The following is a 19,975-nucleotide window of genomic DNA, read 5'->3' as shown; positions in this document are numbered from 1 at the left end:
TTGCTTTAAAATGCACGACGACTACACTATGCAGTGACTATAGTTCCTGGACACAAAGGTTCCTATCGATCAAACAGACACGAACAAATTGTTTTAAATATATCCCAACTTTTATTTAAACATGCCATTGATATCACAAAAATATACATTGTTAAAGTGCCTTCATAATGCCGCAAACCTCAAAAATCTATAGGCCTATATGAATATATCTAGTTCTTCTATGCACTTGCAAAAATGCTCCAAATATAAACACAACACACGAGATTCAATCAAAAATAGGCTACACATTGAAGGCTGAACATGAAAGTGTTATATATCGGGAAAGATGTACAAAGCATGTGACCACGTAAAATGTATTTAACACGAATGGAAATCTGATGATACACGAATGCCTTCTTTCAATTTCTGTATAATTTGAGACATCCCAAACATTTCTGATGTGTTAATTCTTTTTCGTGTCAGATGTAACCAACAAAATGTAGACAGCCCATTCAAAGTCATCCTAATATTCAAAAATACACGATTACATTACACAAAAAAACACAAGCAATAATTTTAGTAACATGTAAATATCACATCCAAGAATCATGACTTACAAGTGAAGAATACACTGACACAACTTTAAACATACTACAAAAATGTCACAGAGCTAGAGTGCATTCATGGCCTAACATATAGAGTGAAAACAGTGAATTAAATATACTGCTTGAGATGGTTAAAGACAGAGTATCACCATCACCTTTATTTGGAAAGCTGCTGCACTGGGCCCTATGACACATATTAGAGGAGAGTTTGTCGCAACACAATAATGCCACCACCGACACCTGTCCAACCATTGATTTTTCTTACTTTGCACAGATGAAATTATACGTTTCGTAGTCAGGCTTGCTGAACCAGTTTTGGTTCCCTGATTTCGCCATGGCAGCACTCATGTCACATTCTTCTGTTTTATCATTTTCATTCCAGTGTTCGAAGTCTAAGCGGTTATCATCGACCCAGAACCAGAAATTCAGGGTGCAGGTGTAGCGAAGGCCCAACCACACGAAGTCTGTGGTTGCGTTCTTGGCCAACTTAGCCAACTCAGTCTGGGTTTCGTTGTTAAGGATGGAAGCCAGGTCCTTGTGACGATCCCTGCAGTAGTACAGAGCATCTTCCCACGTCATGCTCTCCTCGACCAGCCTAAAGTTTGAATCTATAAAAACAAACAAACAAACGAAAAAAAACAACAACCCAACAACAAACAAACAAAAAACCCCAGGAAAACAAAAACAGCGTGAAATGTTTCAGTTGAAATGAAAACAAATACGTGAAAATATCCAAACTGTGTGTTCCAACAAATGAACTGAGTCACCTAGGAGAAACAATACTTTCTGTGATGATGGCATCATCCTCAAGATGTAGACTACTCACTAAGTCTTCCAGCTGTTATTCACTTCAATGCTTACTCTTTGTAAGTCTCATAATATAAAACAAAGATAATAGATAATAACAGGTTATGAAATAGGAAGATTTCTCTGAAAGAGAATATCTGAGAAAACACAGTTCCCTACTACCTGTTGTTGTTCTGCAACTGCATATAAAAATGACTCCAAGTGACATAATTTGTGAATTACAGCAGAGCCTGTCAGTTGCCTTGTAGAACCGCCTGAAGTTTGTGGAGTGACATAACTAGAAATATCAAATGATTTTATTGTGGTTTGATACTTCAGCCCTGTGGCCATCGCAATTCAGAAAAATGAGAACCTTTGCCATGATTAGCTTCAACATTGTCAATCTCAATTTACAGGCGTCAATTTCAATTCTTCTGAGCATATAGTTTAAGGAGGTTTCTGCTATTGCATTAATATGCTTTTTGTCCACATTTAACTGTGAAGGAGATATTACAGTAAAGTATTAACTCTTCTGCAGCTCTCAGTCTGTTACTGTATGTGAGCACTGCGCTGAATAAACAATTCACTTTGCGTAACAGAACATTTATTGTACCTGTGGCTTCGTAGATCTTCACTTCACACAGGACTACATGGTTTGTTTTTGGAGAGTACAGAGTGACGTAGCGCCCCGACACGGCTGGATCAAATTTAAAGCAATTGTACACGTCTAATTCGAAGGATGTGATGTTTTTCCTCCTGGAAGAAAGAAAAAAAATGGACAGACAGAAATTCAGAGAGGGGAAGAAAGGATGGGAAGTGTGATGTTTGTGGTTCTGAGAGGATGCCTGTGTCTGTTCTACAGACACCTTGACATTGGAGCTGAGTTAGAAATGTCACAGGGAGCATGAAAATCTAAGTGTATTATGAGCAAAACCGTCTTCTAATTTATTTGTCGATTCTAAAAATTCTAAAAAATATTAGACATGCTGAAGCTTGAAAATGTGAAATAAAGCAATTCAAAATAATATGAAGGTATTACACTTTGTTTTCAGTGCCGTTTTTCACCGACGAGTTCCCGATGCGGATCTGAACATCATTCATAACAATATTTTTTTGTTGTATGTTGTAGATAGAAATACAGGAAATGTTGTAGACACGATCCAGGTCAATTGTCCACCAGGAATTGTCCTCTTTGATTGTGTGAGAACACTTTTTCTTATGCTCATCAATAGCTCTTCCAGAAACGTATGGGACTCCACTCGTATCGGCGTAGTTTGATGACTGAGAGGTGTTAAGTTCTCTTAACGGGATCTCATTTTGTGTGTTGCAGGTATCTATAGCTGAAAACAGAAAAATATTGCAGAACAATTCAATTCAAAATATTGTCTCTTACATATTTAGCGTAGAAATATCTATTTATGCCTTTGAAAGACAAATGAAAGTTATGAATAATTTAAACATTTTGAAAGCACTTAGTCCTACCTGTTGCATGTAAGTGTAACCTTCCTGTGAAATGTAAAAAAAAACCCCAAAGGATTACATAAAATTTCCCGTTTTTAATTTTATAGTCAGGAAGAATTGTCTGATGAATGCACACAATACTCTGAAAAGTCTGTACTGCGTTAACACTCAACAACATAACAGAATAAAAGTTGACGTGATGGATTATTATAAGGTTTCTACAAGTTTATTCTCATACTGTGTTGAGATGAATCAAAAATAACAGGAAGGTATAAACAATATATTCATATATCTACAACACTATGTGGAAAATGTGGGCAACAGGCAGTAATGTTAAGTATTCAAGATTTGTACTGAATTCATTAGAACATGCAAAAACTGGTATGGTGTAATTATTTTAATTTTCTGTTACCCATCCATCAATAATTAGTAGCTTATATGGAATTTGAGTGAGAACTTGACTGGGGAGTGAGGAGCAAAATACAGTAAGTAATAGTATTATATACTTTTTATTATTTTATCCATGATTCACATTTTTGTGGATGTGTTCTACATCTCAATCAATCAAGTTTGACTCAACTTGATTTTATTTATATAGCCCAATGTCAGAAATCAAATTTGTCTCAAGGGGCTTTACAATCTGTACAGCATCCAACATCCTCTATCTCTCCTCTGTTTTACCCTCAATTCAAATAAGGAAAAATTCAACTCATGGGGAAAAAATGGAAGAAACCACAGGAAGAGCGACCAAGGAGGGATTCCTCTTCCAGGACAGACAGACATACAATAGATTTTGTCAGAATAGACCAAGATAGCAAAAGTAGTATATGGGAAAAACAGGATGACAAAATTAAATCAAAATCAATCTTTTAATAGATCACAATGTCAGGCAGGGACAGACGTGCACATGCATAAAATGACCCACTTACCTAGAGAGATCAGAGAGATGAAAAATAGATTCCACAGCATCTTTACTCTGGAAGAAAAAAACATGGCATCAGTTGACTAGAGACAAGTTAAGATGTTTTAAACAACTGCCCACAGGCCAGTGAATGAAGATCAGGAATAAAGCTTTCAGTTCCTCTAAAATTGCACAAATGTATCATCCTACATCTAAAGAACAGAATTTGTGAGAACAATTTAGGCTGAACTGGTATCACTCACCTTGTCGGCCTTTGTCTCCGTCCAAACCTTTGTCTCTGTTTTGATATGATGCCCTCTCGCAGGTACAGCTATATTTGTACATTTATACGTAGCTACCTTGCTTTACAGCTGCCTGTATGAAAATACACTGACCCCAAGCAGCGTCATCTCTCCTGGTTGCCGCTCAAAGTTCAGCAGTTCTTTCAATAGTCAAAACACCTAGACTACTATTTGCATCTGTCAACATTAAATGACTGCGATACCATCTCTGGGGTTGAACTACAAAGATAGGATATTGAACAGTAAGAGTGTGAGTGTTGCTATGCATGCAAATATTCCTGCATTTCCTCAATATCTCTTCAACAGGAGAACTTTAATATCTAAATATCTATCTAATATCTAAATTTTGTTTTCATATCCATACTGGCATACTGGTCCATATGACATTTCTTCAAAACAAAACACTCATCATTCTGCTCGCAAGTGCACATCTTGTGACCAAGATTTATTGGGTTTTGTCGTCAAACAAGTATAAAATATAAATCTTTTCTAAATCAAGCTAGAAATCAAGCCAGAGCCTCAATAACAGCTGGGATTTAAATTAACATTGCACAAATTGTCTGCCTCACAGCTGGTAGCTACAAGCTGACGATTGCAGGGGCCACAAAAGGAATTTTTCCGTAGACACAGTATAACACCGATTTCAGCTGTTTTGTTGTGGAGTTTGGAGATGGAAATATCGTCTTCAGCCTACGAAAAAGTCCAACCTCTAGTAAGTCAGTTTCATTCACCGGGTGTACCAGCTGATGGTGGATTTTTACAGGGCTGATATCACAGCTTATTTAAAAAACAAACAAACAAACAGACAAAAACAAAACCGGGACTAAGGGGCAGAAACTGTCTTCCAGAGGGGGCTGTAGAGGCAGACACTTAAAGTAAAACCACTCAGACAGTTCAGATTGAAGGCTGAAAGTCAGGGATGACATTTTTACAATGACACAGTAAATATTTGTTGGAGTTTTGAAATGATAGTGTCATCCTTCTCAACTTTATATCTTTAACACTGAACCTCTTATTTAAGGTAGAAAGTCACAGCTGGATCGTGGTATTCTTTCCACAGTGTCTGCTTTCCACAGGGCCCCGACTGTAATGTAACGCAAGAGCTGAGAGATCACGGTCATCATTCAGTGGAACGTGTCTGGCAATGTAAATTGTATTGAAGCAGGAACAAAGGGAAAGCTGTTCAGTTTACAGTTAAAAGCAAAGCACGCCCATAAGAAGCAACAACCTTGGGTTAAAACTGTCAACAGACAAGGATTAGATCAGAAAAACTGGAAAGTGAAAATTCCACTGTAAATAAAATCACATTTATATATTACAATTCTGACATGGTGTATTTTTTTGCCGAAAAAAAAAGCTGGCTGCTGTATAGTGAAAACATTTGAATCTCTGACTGCTGTAAGAAACATTCAACCACTACCTGTCTAAATACAGACAACAAGTGAGGACTATAGCAGAAGTATAGCGAAGGATACAGTTATGACATACAGTATGTGCAATAATAGACAGCAGGTAAACTACTTAGATCACAATGTTAGCTCTTAGCTCTACTGCACAACGTTAACTGGGATACATGATGAGTGTTGGATATAAAATCACAACTCATGGAGCAGACGTGGCACTTCAGCGGACCTGGGAAAACTATTTAATTAGAGGATAAATATTTAAAACAGAATGGTATTTTTATCCCTATCATTCACCTAATATGGGGACAATATTAACTGATGACGTCATCGGGGTTGTTTTCTCAAACTTTAGAAAGTTCCCACCAGAGCCACAGAAGACATTATACAACCGTTTTCAAAGTAGTATCGTACTTGTGCCCCTTTAAACAACTAAAAGTGTTGCTCATAAGGTTTTAAATAATTTGTCAGTGGCATTTAATGTATCTTTTCAAAACAAATTTGGTGTTGAGCCTCAAGCATGGATACATTATTAGCAAGGAAAAATATTTCTAAGGTTCTAGCAGGCATTTAGTTTTTGTATTTCCTTCAACAAAGTGCATGTCTTTTCTATTGAGTTCTGATTCTATATTTTTTGCAACCAAACACTGGCTGAACTCTAAAACTGATTCTATTTCAAAAACACTACTCTATAGTACATATTGTATGAGTCTGTCTTGTTAAGAAGCAATCCACTGATGTTTGGACACAGTTGTAAAGACACAGTTTTCATAGATAGAAACATATAAAACCATTCAAAACAGACCGACTATAGTAAAGAAAGAGCACACTGTAAAAGACTGTGGGCTGGATACTCAGGGGCAGGATTAAGCCTAACCTGTGGACTAAAACAAGCTAATCGTGGACAGCCACTTTGTAGCATGTATTGAAATTAACACATGAAACACCTCAAACCAAACGGTTACTGAGGGGTTCAAAGTGGCTGCCGCAGAATGACTGCAGTTGGTAGCGATAACAAGTTCAGAGCAAAGAACTCCGACTAAAATGGAGCTCGCTAATTGAAGTAAGCCTCTCCAGGATAAAGGTGACGCAAGGCTTAAATAAATGAGTCCATGATTTGGAAAAGTTTGAAAAACATTAACAAAACAATACAGGTCCATGGTTGCAGTCACCTTGGTACTGACTACTAACTGGTATTATCAAAGCTACACCAAGAAAACTTGTTTAGCCCAGATTAGGCAACTAGTATACCAACCCAAATATTGTATGTACAAAATGAGCAGTTGTTCGTCTTGGTTATTGCATGCAGTATTAGACAAAAGGTATACCTTAATATCTTTGAATTTGTTATTTTTCATGGCCAGGCATATGTCACGTTACGGCAAAATGTGTAAAGGTTTCAGCTCTCCTTCAGTTGCTATCAACTAGCTTGCTTAGTTAGCTTACAGCTAGCAGACAATATTTGTTTCAAAGATGGTAACTGAAACTGCTCTTTCAGATAGCTAAAGATGCCAACATGTACTGTGACAAGTGCCTGGTGACAAAATACAATAAAATTCGAAACACCAAGGTATTTGTTTGAGGACTTAGAACAGAAGTTTCCAATGTCAACTTCAGAGTATCTAAGTATCTTTTAGCATCAGCGGAAAGCAGAGCTCGGTCATGCGTCACAACTTGGTTTGAACAAGCCTTCCTTAAGAATCACTCGACAGTATGTGATTTCCAAAGCTTTCACATATTCTCTCTCGTCATTATCTGTCAAGAGTTGGTGAAATTCTGTTCAAACAAGTGTACGAGCCATGTAGGCACATAGGTTTATCTGCAAAGCTTCATCAAAGTCTCCTATCGGTGAGGAACTGTAGTTGAGACAGTTTTGTCCTTGCCATCTTAATGCGGTAAAGCGTGAAGAGAACAGTTGGAAAGAGGAACGTTATTTGGTAGACTTCCCACCACAGAGGGAATGCTGTGCTGTTTCTTCAGGCATCACAACAATTCCTTCAACGACAGGAAGCTAAATATCCAAAGACTGTCTGAACACATATAGTTTCAGTCTTTTGAAGATGTCCTTATAGCTCTGTCTGTCTGCTTGAGACAGAGAAACCAACAGGACACAGAAACATGTCTTGGGAAGTGCACATCATGAATCTAGGCATTCATTTTACAACAGTGGACTGGAGGAGAGGGGAAGAATCAAACAGGATCATGTGGAAGCAGAGAAGAAGAGATGGGAGACCATGATTTAAAGCAACAATACAAAACATAACACATGCGCATTTTCAAAAGGAGAAGAGATTAAAAATGGGGCTCAAATTGTGCAATTTAGCAAAAGAAAGCGGTGGGTGATTGTTCTGTTTTTTCGAGCCATATAAACATCCAACTCTCGAACAAGACATTATTAGAAAAGTGGATAAACTGGTAAGATTCCTCCTCCTGAAAACACACTAAGGATTTTAAAAAAGGCAAAATACTGGTTCAGTTTGTAGTCATATAAAACAGATTTGGTCTCTCAGAGCCATTTAAGGGTATAATAAGAGATTAAGGTGCCTAATCAGTCCACCATGTAGTGGACAAAGTGCATTTTTTTAAAAAAAAGTTTAGTTTAGGTGCTTCACGATTTTTCTCTTCAGTGCAGACTGGAGTCAAATCATTGAAATATTTGAAATACTGTTTAACAGCGTTTCTTTAAGTACAGGTCAGGACCCAAAATGATTCACAGGCCTCAGTTTTTACATGAACTGTTGGGTTCCACTGAGCCTGAAGGCAAGGTGTTGGTGATTTGGTAATGAACTTGTGGATTGATTTGCTCTAAATTTACATCGGAGCTGCAGCTGGTGCTTACAGTAGCATTTACATGGTTTGGGGAAAACTCTATTGTTGCTTCCCCATAATTAAATTCATCCATTCAACCCATCAGAAGCCCACCAAGAGCACATTTGAAGCAAAATCACTGCGGCGAAATACTGTATTTCTTTCTCTGTTATCGTTTCAGTGGACCGAAGTCTGCCTCACAGTGGCCATTATTAAGTTCACGAACGGCGCCTCTGCCTCAGACTGTAGCTCACTGCTCAGGAGACAACACATTCAACTTTGGCACAACAGTCTCAAACTGTCTGAATCTACATAACCTCCTTTAAAAAGGTGACAATAACACAGGATGTGTTCTATCAAAAAGGTGTGAAATTGGTTTAAAAACATCACTTTCAGTGCATATTTAACACATACCGTGGACTTTTTCCATCAGTTTTTTTCATTTGTAGGTGTTTCATTTGTAGGCTATGAAGGGAAGACTTGAGTAGACATCCTGCGTTATTTAAAAGTATCACATCATTGGCATTCATTCTGCATTAAGGTACTTTGTCTTATATCACAGTTTATCTCAGAGATAAAAACTTTCAACGTCATTATGCATCCATGTCAGCTCAAACAACCTGTTGGGTGAATGTGGCTTTCAACAACTGTGATGATCTTCACAGGTGCTAGAAAAAAACAGTTCCACAACAGATGTACGCTAGACGTGGACAAAGTGTTTCACTGGGGACGTCGCTCGGCAGTGACATCTTCCTGTGATCACTTTTTCAGTTTGGGAGCAGGGATGAAACGTTTGTAACGTTGGAGATATGAGTTTGAATTTAGGCCTTTGCTCACAACAACATACATTTAACAAACACTTTTTTCTCAAGGAAATGCAGCATCACTGTGTGAAAAATGAGTGCAAATTTAACAAGGGGCTTGGCGGACATGTAAACTGTCAATTCCTCCGAAAGGTCTCCCCTTAACAACAGTCAGCATTCATCAATTGCTTCTAAAGAAGGATGTATGGATGTGTGTGGATGAGGACTGCACTTCATGGTATTCCTTTTGACAAAATATGGTGAACTGCTATTTTGTTTATGTTTGATGTGTAATTTATGATTCGCAGGGGTTGCTAAAAACTCCCTTTTTACCATGATTCCTTCTCAAATGTTACACCTTACATACCGTCAGTTAGGTAAGTATTTAGACAGGGAGCTGAAGCTAATAATCCATCTGTTATTCTCATGTAGACATGATTTAGAAATATTAAAAATAAAGTGAATTAATGTTACAGATGAGTACACATGCAAATCAGTGGCAACAAAGACTTGGTTCAGCTAACTGTTACAGCTCTTCCAGCATTAATCACAACAGTATTTCTCGTGTAACATTCTGCGCTTTCCACATTCACTAGTCTTCAGATACCGACAAGGATTTCCTGACGCTGCGTGACGGCTCCCAAACCTCACTGTCATCTGTATCATCGCCGTCATTCTCCTCATCTTCTTCGTCATCATCCTCATCTCCCATCCCGGTGCCGGTCTGTTCCTCGGTGGCCGTCGACGCCTCTCCCTGCGTCTCCTCTCTCTCCTCCTCACCTCCCTCCTCTCCGTCCGTCCTCCCTACAGTCGGCTCCAGGAAGGGATCTGACCCCATGTCCAAGCGTCGCTGGACCTCGGCAAACCACTCCCTCACCTTATTAAAGAGAGAGAGACACCTTAACTACGTGTTGACAGCAGGGCTGTAGCTGCCACTGAGGACACCAAGGTCACGTCCTTTGTAATATTTCGTGGTTTTAATGACATGAAGATGAGTTTACATTCTACGATTACACACATATATACTTCATGGATTCTTTGGGGCAAATTCTGACATTGTTTGGACTAAATGTCTTAAAATTAAAAGGTTTTGATTAGGCAAAAAATGTTTTTGCCACCTGAAGTACACACCTGACATTGTAGAGATGACTTTGACACAACATTTAGACCATAATGCAGGGAGATGAATGAATGGTTAAACACATAAAATGTGAAATTTTGTTGGGTGGGTGAGGTTCTACTAGGGGAATTTGCACTCAGCATTTCTAAAATCCTAGTTACACTCCTGGGTCCAGCTTCTAAGAACCTATTTGCAAACACTCTTACACATTTTCCAAAGTAACACTTAAGAGCGAGTGCACTTGCATAGCGTTAAGGGCTTCTTATTGTCGACTTTTGTTGGCGCTGAAAAGACTGCTGAACACATGTTCTATCTGTAAGCTGTTCAACATCTCAAAAAAATACATGAATCACAAAGCAGAAATGTTATGGAAAACTGTGTGGAAGTAAGCGTAAGAAAGTAAACTTTTATCAATTTAACTGCTGTTCGAGGCAGATGTTACTCTTAAGCACAAATTTAACTTAAAATCAAGCATTAGTTTCATGGGAGGTTCAGGGATTCAGACCCCAACCATGAACGTCTCCGGTTTGTGTTTCTTGTCATCTTTCCACAAGTACTATCAAATAAAGGCATCAAGGCATTAAGAAATTGGCATTTCAGGCCAGAACGGTGTATTAGCTAAAAAGAGGGAGAGGAGGATGGTTCCAGCAGAAAGTGGCAGATAAACTGCACAAATCAATTGTTCCTGTGTGGGTTTTATTTATTCATCCAAGTCACTTCACAGAGAGCTTCGTTGGTCATGATAACGGTTAAACTTAAAGGTTAACAATATAAACTTGAATGAAAATGTAGTTTGAGGTTACTCCTGCAGCCAACTTGCTAGTTACGATGCTTTTGGGAAACATAGAAGGTACGTTAAATGGATTTTACTTCTTCGCCCTTATAAGCTTTTGAGTCGTGGATTGTAACATGACACAATGATATATGTATATGTTTTTTCTCACATGTGGATAAAAATAATTCCATTACCTGTTCATAGCTCATGTTGGTCTTAGTGACAAGCTCATCCAGGTCCTGCTCATTGAGAAAGCGGTGCTTCAGGTAGTACTCCTTCAGGAACTCACGCCCAGTCTTGAATTTCTTCGACAGGGGAGATTTGTCTACATCTGCACAGGAGGAGGCAGACCTCCTTGGCTGCTTCCGGGTTCGGGACCGCCCCCAACCACGATTACGGCCCCGTCTTTTTCGAGCGCCGCTGCTTCCTATTTTATTGCCTCCTCCACCATTTGGCCCCTCGACATTGCCGCTTTGGTACTGGAAGAACCATTTCAGGTTCCCGTTTTTCCAGGAGTACCGAGAGTCCCCAAACCAGCTGACAATGTAGGACCGAGTAAGGCCGCTCTCCTCTGCCAGCTGGTCGTACTCCTCTGGAGTGGGCCACTGGGTCCGCACGAAGGCACTTTTCAGAATATGAAGCTGCTCCGGAGACTTTTTACTCTTATCTTTTAAGTCTCTGTTGGTACTGCTCGTGGTGGGCAGCTGCTTACTGCGCCCACCGGGAGGAGTTTGACTGCCTTTACGAGAAGAGGAAGCAGAGGGAGAAGAAGAGGCAACTCCTCCTTTCCCTCCACCTTCTCCTGCTTTTCCTCCGTCTGTCTCCATCTTTCCTCCCTCAGAATCTGGGGAGGAGGTGCTCACAGATGGCATTTTTCGTCTCTCGGTGAACCAGGCATCGATCTCCCTGCGTGTCAGTTTAGTCTCTGTCCTCAGGCGGCTCAATTCTTCATCTGATGGGGTGCTGCTCTTCTCAAAACTCTCCTCCAGAACCACCAGCTGCTCCGGCGTCTTCTCCTTAAACTTCTGCAGAGTGAAGTCTGGGAATGGATTCCATGTTTTGGGTCGCGTCTCCTTCTCCTTCACGGGAGGCGTGCGGGGAGGATGAGGAGATGTGGGTGTCTCGTCGCTTGAGTCAATGACAATGGTGGTGGTAGCAGTGCTACTACAGCTGCCGCCTCCTCTGCCCCCTCCGTCATGGAAAACGATGACATGGCTGTTTTTGGAGTTGCGCTGGTTGTACCTCGTGTCACTGAACCATTTCTTGATTTCTCCCTTTGTCAGGTTGGTGAGCTTCATCAAACGGGCGATCTCGGCATCACTGACAAAGTGGTTTTTAAGGTAGCTGGCTTTCAGCTCTGCTAGCTGCTCTTTGGACTTCTTAGGCCGCATACTGAATGTGTCAGCGCTCAGGGCTGAGTTCTCCTTAGAGAGAGAAGGGGTGAGTTATACATTAAACATGGGTTTCACAGTGCCAGTACCAAATACCTGCCAGGAGGAAGACAAAATGGCTAGAGATGAGACATGTGAAACTTTTCTGTGTTTGAATGCGTAGAGAGACACACCATGTGCTACCTTTGTGCACAAACTGAACACAAGATATCTTTAACTTGCTTCTTGACAGCAACAAGAGCACAACATCAAACAATAATCTGTCTGAAAGGCATAAATTAGATTTTTTCCCACCTGTGGAGAGAGGGAGGGAGGCTGGACAGTGGTAGCCCGTTTGAGCTCACTGTTTGTCGGGGTGGGCTGGCAGGAAACTCTGCTGGAGCTCTGGGACTGGCTGGGCAGCCCTGCCACTGTCAGGGTGATGGGACTGGTAACTGGAAGGTTCCCTCCTGGGCCAACCTAGGAACAATAGATAGAGTGTGTAGATCAGACAAATACCGGGCCAACTGTAGTTTTTATTTTAAATGCTTTAATCTATGGGTAGGGAACTAAAACTGGCTTCAGGTGCATAACTGAACTTGTGTCACTGTATACTTTCTTGGCAAGCTTAAAGTCCACCTCCTCTCAAAGTGTGTTTTTCAAAATCTGCTCATTGTTACTTTAGTTGGATGTTTGAGCTTCACTGTGCAGAATGATGTATGTACAGACTTGGATACTGGAAGGCTGTTTTCACATTTTTCTGCTAAAGTAGGAAAGTTTCTCTGTGCTCACCTTAAATTTGGGTTTAAGGCGTGCACCTACGAGCATGATTTGTGACATCATAACTAGTATGGAAGCCAATTGTGGTCAAGTATGCTACTTACATGTAGAAACCTGAAGCCTTCAATGCACATACACTGAGAATGGACTTTACATTGGAGAAAGAGAGATCTTGTGTCAAGTAGTTAAACTTCTGAAACTGAAAATAGTTGAATATTCTGGATTTTTCAATGAGGGAGAGTAGATGCGATTTTATGTGTGTGTGTGTGTGTGTGTATGTGTGAGAGAGAGTGACAAAGAGTGAGACAGAGACAGAGAAAGAGAGAGAGAGAGTGAGAGAGAGACATATCCAGTATTTATGGCATGGTCTGAGAGATTGTTGAATGAAAATATTTACCATGTACAATAATATTATCAGCATTGGTATTAAAAATAAACTGAAATGAAATTCAAAAGAGAAGCTTCTTTTTACCATATAGCAAATATCAATATATTACCTATGTTAAATTACCTGGTACACTGCAGGTGATTAACTATTTGTTTCTTTCATCCAGCTCTACCGCAGAATAATTAAGACCCTTTTTACACTTATAATATTTTATCTTGATAAGGAAAACATGTGTTGATGGAGGTGTAAATCATAAATGCACAGGCCATGTTTTTTGACAAGTCAGCCTGCCCCGCCCAACTACTTTGCATATTTAAATCCGACCACAATCTAGGCAAGATCGAGATAACGAGAACACTTATTAATATCAGGTGTAAATGCAACGGCCCAGGGATTGCATGTCATTATCAAAATAAGGTCTCCAGATACTGAATAGATGCTAATACCAGGTATCAGTGGGCCCATAATCAAAGTTAGAGTTATCTTCCAGCACTGTGCCTAGTTAGCATTCTGACAGTCAAAATCATGTCCATGTCCAATAAATACAATCAAAGTCAATCAAATTGTTTCAAGTCGAATCAAGTTTATTAAATAAAAGTCACTTAAATTTAAGCCAAGCTGACTTCAGTCATTAATCAAACCAAGGCAGGCAATGCTAGTTGATTTATTGTCGACGTCAACTAGTTTTAAGTTGACTGGGTTCAAAGTGAGGCAAGTCAAAGCCGATACTTGCCAAACATAACACATATTCTTTCCTTACCTACCTGTGTGAACACCAGGCCAGGCTGGCCCACTATCTGGCAGGTCTGAAGAATTGACTGCAGACCATTGGCAGCTGCTGAGAGTTGGTGAGCAGGTATGACAGTGATGGTTTGAGGCACCGTGTGCACTGTGCCGTTGAACTGTTTCCTCCTGGCCTCCTCCACTTCTTCTGGAGTCCAGCTGACGCCATGTTTCAGCCGCTGGGCAGAGAACCATACCTGGGCATAGATCACAGATGTTTGACTGTATCTAACAATTAGGAGAAAGTGATTGAGAAATGATTCTTTAGTACACTTCAGACTTAGATTCTAAAATAAGATTGAAGGGCTTTTTATCCAATAAAATATACAGAGTAAGGAGCTTCTACTTGTAGCTTTTTGAGATATTTTATAACAAACAGACAGATGGGTGAAACCACAACATCCTCTGTCAGCTGAGGTAATCCATCCCTACTTCAGCCCACTTTCATCTACCTTGATCTGCTCCTCTGTGAACTGCGTCTGTGCTGCCAGGCTGCTGATCTCGGCCATGGAGGGGTAGGGAAACTTCTTGTACATGCTGCCCAGCAGAGGGTTGGTGTCCATAGCTGCACTGTAAGACGGGATGCTACTGAGAGGGATCAGCAGCTGGGGCTGAGCTGCTGCTGCAGTCTGCTGGGCCTGAAAAGCAGAAAGCACCTGGAATAGAGGAGGAGATGGAGAGAGATGAGAAAGACTGTTAATACGAACACTGTGGCAAAAGCTCTATTTGGCAAGCTGCTGTCCTGCTCAGGTGTCCCAGAACAAGACAGTGAATGTCTATGAGCTGCGAGGCTGCTGTTCTGTAGCTGAATTTGACATCTAACGTCTCTGTTGAGGAAATTTCACATTACGATCGAGCCTCTCTACCTGTGCCAGGCCAGCAGGCAGAACTGTGGGGTTTAAAATGGATGACTTCCTCTGCTGCTCCGAGGGCTGGCTGACCAGCAAGCCGCCTCCTCCGAGCTTCATGGAGTCATGCAGCAGCATCTCCACAGGCGTCATCGGCCCCAGAGGAGCTTCGATGGGTTCCTGCTCTCCTCCCACCTCTCCCTCACCGCCTCCTCCAAAACCTTCCGCCACCTCATCTGCTGATTTCAAGGACACGGCGATCCTCTTGGGCTCAGATTTGGTCTTCATCCTCATGATGGGGGTCTTGCTGAGAGAGATGGCGGCTACAGTTGCGGGGTCTGCTCCTCCCTCCTCGGGGGTATCACACTGCTGGTCCTGGGTCGACTGGTCACTGTTCGGATCCTCAGGAGGGTTTGTGGCGCTGCGCTTCAGCGAGGGAGCAAGGACTTCACTGTCTTCTATGGTGGACACACTGGGCTCATCTGTAATAATAATACAACATTCATTGTGACAGATATTTCTCATTTCCTTCACGTTAATTGAAATTTACAGTGAATTTATGACTAAGCTGATGTTTATTTCATGCTTATCAGGTGTGATTGTGCGATGGGAGAATGGGACAAAAAGAATCTTACCTGTGTCTGGTGGGGTGGGGACAACCACCACCGCCTGACCCAGCTCCTCAGCAGTTGGCCCCTCCTCTACTCCCTCCTTCACCTTCCCCTCCTCCCCCTCCGCCTCTTCCTCCTTTGTCCTTTCTATTTTCTCCTCCACCTCCTCCTGCTCCACCACATCAGAGGGCAGCACCATACAAGGTGTGGTTGACTTCCGACGGCTCGACATTGTCAACCCAACTCTGGTAACTTCTACTCAGGTCAAAAGAAGATCTGTGACAGAAGTGTCGAGGCTCACATGTCTTAGGTGGTTGTGCTTACATGATAGAGTCCTTGAATTAGGAATTGCTGGTGGAAGAAAGAACAAATATGCAAATGTCATACAAGTAATTTGTCAAAAAAATAGTAAACTGTACAAAAACATTTTATTCTTAAATACTTCTGTCATAGATATATATACATTTAATAAAAATTAAAGTTAGTTGCAGCCCTACTTATAACCATAATACAGAATGACAACACCACATTTGCATACAGTATGTATATAACTATTTCTGTAATTCAACAAATATTGCACATACCAAGTCCACAAAGGATTAATATAAAACGCAACAAATTGCATCTTGTTCCTACTCAAATGCATAATACTGTATTTCACAATTCAACTGTCATATAAGAGCCACATGTCATGTGTAATGCCTGGCGTTCATATAGCTAAACAAACACATACTGCAGAGTAAACAAAAGACTGGATTAAATGAAGTGCTCAGGGGGATGAAATGTAATTATATACTTCAGTATGATGACTAACAGAATGAGTCATGTGGGTCTGTAAACAGATTTAACAAGTGGTACGAGATTTGTAATCATCACATAAAAACTTTGATAAATATAGTTTTACATTGTGATGGGTGACATTACAAGATATATGACAAGGATTCCCCCCCAACTTTGATTAAGTACAGCACATGATATGGCAACTGAATGCAAAATGAAAGGTTATTAATATTGACATTAACTTTAAGGTCAATGCAATGCAATTAATTAGTCGGTTGATAGAAAATTAATCAACAACTTTAATAATCAATTAATCTTAAATCAACAAGTAATCTGACGTTGTCACCTTAGATTTGGAAATTCGTGTTTTTTTGTCATTTTACGGACTAAATGATTAATCAATTAATCGATAATAAAAAATCCTATTAGCTGCATCCCTGAAATTACAAAAGTTTCTTAAACCATGAGAAAATATGAATTTACTAAAAGACTAAAGTAAACAATAATATTGAATTAGCGCCCAACCCTACATTGATGCACGTCTTTAGAGCTGTAATGATTAGTCGATTGACAGAAAATCAATTGACAACTATTTTAATAATCATACATATGTTTAAGTAGTAAGTTTAACATTTGTTGGGTCAAGGATCTCAAATTTTAGAATGTGTTGCTTTTCTTGGTCTTACATTACTGTAAATTTAATATTTTGGGGTTTTGGACTGTTGTTTGGACAAAATAAGACATTTAAGGACATCATCAGGATGTTGTGATGGGTGTTTTTCACATTTTTTGATGTTTTCTTGACCAAATGATTCATCAATTAATCACAAAAATAACCGGCAGATTAATTGATAACAATAATTGTTTGTCGCAGCCCTCAATGTCCTAATCCCCTCTTGTCAACCATGCACTTCAGTGTATCACAGGGTAACCCCACATAGAGACCTGTTACATTGGCAAGCCAGGCAAAGAAGGCAAAACCTCCAGACACTCTGAGGAAGGCCCAAGGCTCACTGTGTGTTAACTGGTTTAAAGTAATTTGATTGTGGTAATTTGCTTGGGAAGGTGTACTACTAAAACACAATATCAAGTGACATAATTAGGCCCTTGATGTCCATGGCCCTGTCTTGTTAAGTAGTCCTGTGTCAAAATCTGGTTTAAAGACATTAATGATTTTAGATGATACTGTGCATACATTATGCATATCCCTGAATAAATCCCTGTTTAATCAAACAACAAACCTACAGGCCCAGGTACAAGTCCAGCACAGGAATACTGTACATAATGAACAAATGAGTGAATTGGGGGGTTGGTAGGGGCCCAGCAGGTTCATCCAGCAATGTTAGTGGGGCTCACATTGTAATACCACCAACATTATTTAATCATTATCATATAATAATGTTGTTCTACACCATTACATACACTGTCTGGTTAATGAAAATATTTGATTTTAATTTGCATTTGTGTCTTAAAGGAAATCAGTGACGGTCACTGTTTAACTTGATGGCTAACCGCCTTATTTATAACATTTACTGTGACACAGGTGCTACAACAAAGGCCCAAAATATCCACTTGTATGACAGTGTAATATGTGTGTGGTCAACTTCTCATTACTGCTGGTTAAACCTGTTAACAATAACAGTGACTGTGTACAGTAGTATGCTATGCTGCACTGCCATCATGAGATCATTAACAGTCGGCAGCTCAATCATTTGGAGGTGTGAGCTAGCTACGGTGATTTATTATTATCATTATTATCATCAAAGTATCGTTAAAGCAATAAATTAACACATCTAAGGACATCTAACATAGCTCTACAGCATCTAGCATGTGTATGAGCTGGGGCCAACTAGCCAGTGTTAGCCGGGCCGGTCATTACTATTGATCATGTCTGGCGGTAAACTTACTGGAAGTACAGAAATGTGACTGTGCTGCTACCAGGCTGTCGAGACGAGACGAAACGAGGCGAGGAGTAATTTCCTGCCTCTGGTAGTATCTGTCGAGGTTTCTCCTTCTCCCCCGGTTAAACCATTCAGCCCCAGCCCGAGCAGCGTTTACGTTATTTGGGCTTACGGGTCTCCTAAGAACCCCGCAGCGGAGGCAGACAGACGGACGGACCGGTCTAACGGCTCCGGCTCCCGGCTGCAGATGCTGAAAACACCGGACACCTCTCTCTCCTCTTCTGGAAACAGGTTATTTCATGCCCCGGTCACGTCTTTTACAAAGCTACCTGAACAAAAGCACAGCTGTTACATTGATAACCTGTCCGCTGGTGCTGTTTTAGTTTGCTGACCTAATTCTCTGATATTTTTAACGGCTGATTTTTTTTTAATAATAATGATCAAACGGCGTCATCATTCTATGTGATACGTCCTGACGTCATTCCTCGGCGACTCTCGCTGTGTGTGCTCTCAAATTTTTTAGGAAATTAAAGCAAAAACGTATTTTCGGAGAATATGTTACTGTGGTCTAGAAAGAAATGTTATTACAGTGTCTAGAAACAAATATGGCGCGTAACATAGTGTAAAGAAGGCCGTAAACTCTGCGTTTCCCGAGCAGGCTGTCTGCCAATATGTCCTTACATGACCTGTCAGGGCAGCATGAAGCTACTTGAGGACAACTCTGCAAACTCTCCCTGCATCACTACACCTGGTGTTAGGGCTGTTTAGCTTTTCTGTTCATCATATCGACCGTTTTTACTTTACTTTTTAATAACTACACTGCAGTGCCGTTTATTGCCGTATTATACACCATACCTGTGGGAAAATTAATTTAAGTAATTGTAAGCAGTTTAAAGAGCCCCTCCAGACATGTTTTAAAATCTGTATAAAATACTCGTTTGAATAATGTCTGTTTTTTTCCACCCCCTAAAAGTTCAATTATCTTGTTAAAATCCCTAAAAAATCTTTTCCTTCCTCATTATAAATTCAAGAATTTATAAATATGCAAATATATTTCATTTCAGAAATTCTCCTGCTGGACACAAGATGTATCCTACTTAACTGTAAAGTCCATTCTTAGTGTTTGTGCACTGGAGGCTTCAAGTTTCCACATCATACTTGTATAAATTTAATATTTGACCAGGATTGGCTTCCAAACTATTTATGATGTCACAAATCCTGCTGTAGGCCCACACCTTAAAATCTGATTTTAAATGAGCGCATAGAAACTTTCCACTTCCAGCAGATAGCTGTGAAAACAGCCTTCCAGTGTCAAGCTCTGCACATACATCATTCTGCACAGTGAAGTTCAAATATCATACAGACATAACAATAAGCAGAACACATTTTTGAGTGAAAGGGGACTTTAAATATTTTGTAGATGCATGATAGTTTTGCAGTAAAAATATATTTATATCATTCAGTTTCACATGGTTAAAAACAACTTCTACCACAGGAGATATATATCAGAGTAACTTATTACCTGGGTGTAAACTACCCAGTGGCTAAAAAGATAGTACAAAGATATTATC

The 19,975-nt window shown here is 40.1% G+C and overlaps 2 protein-coding genes across 4 annotated transcripts; both read right to left on the bottom strand.

The window, feature by feature from the left end:
* Nucleotides 1-92: 92 nt before the first annotated feature.
* On the bottom strand, nt 93-5,238 carry LOC121905445 (fucolectin-1-like). 3 transcript variants are annotated; one of them, XM_042423670.1, is made up of 6 exons: nt 3,996-5,238; nt 3,761-3,807; nt 2,853-2,876; nt 2,410-2,710; nt 1,984-2,126; nt 93-1,192 (listed from the first exon to the last, which is right to left on the bottom strand). In XM_042423670.1, exons 2-6 carry the CDS (start codon nt 3,798-3,800, stop codon nt 846-848), a joined length of 855 nt encoding a protein of 284 aa, XP_042279604.1. In that variant the 5' UTR covers nt 3,801-3,807; nt 3,996-5,238; the 3' UTR covers nt 93-845. The 3 variants fall into 3 exon arrangements, with proteins under 3 accessions (XP_042279604.1, XP_042279603.1, XP_042279602.1); XM_042423669.1 differs by having other exon boundaries at nt 3,761-5,238; XM_042423668.1 differs by lacking the exons at nt 3,761-3,807; nt 3,996-5,238 and having other exon boundaries at nt 2,853-3,425.
* A 4,303-nt stretch (nt 5,239-9,541) lies between these two features.
* On the bottom strand, nt 9,542-19,284 carry LOC121905442 (zinc fingers and homeoboxes protein 1-like). Its single transcript, XM_042423665.1, has 8 exons — nt 18,411-19,284; nt 15,748-16,074; nt 15,131-15,594; nt 14,717-14,920; nt 14,246-14,461; nt 12,629-12,793; nt 11,138-12,367; nt 9,542-9,925 (listed from the first exon to the last, which is right to left on the bottom strand). The coding sequence occupies exons 2-8, from the start codon at nt 15,953-15,955 to the stop codon at nt 9,641-9,643; spliced, it is 2,772 nt and encodes a 923-aa protein (XP_042279599.1). The 5' UTR covers nt 15,956-16,074; nt 18,411-19,284; the 3' UTR covers nt 9,542-9,640.
* Nucleotides 19,285-19,975: the final 691 nt, after the last annotated feature.

The sequence above is a fragment of the Thunnus maccoyii genome, chromosome 10, assembly GCF_910596095.1.
Source record: "Thunnus maccoyii chromosome 10, fThuMac1.1, whole genome shotgun sequence".
Lineage (NCBI taxonomy): Eukaryota > Metazoa > Chordata > Actinopteri > Scombriformes > Scombridae > Thunnus > Thunnus maccoyii.
This window is presented reverse-complemented; position numbering and strand designations above follow the sequence as displayed.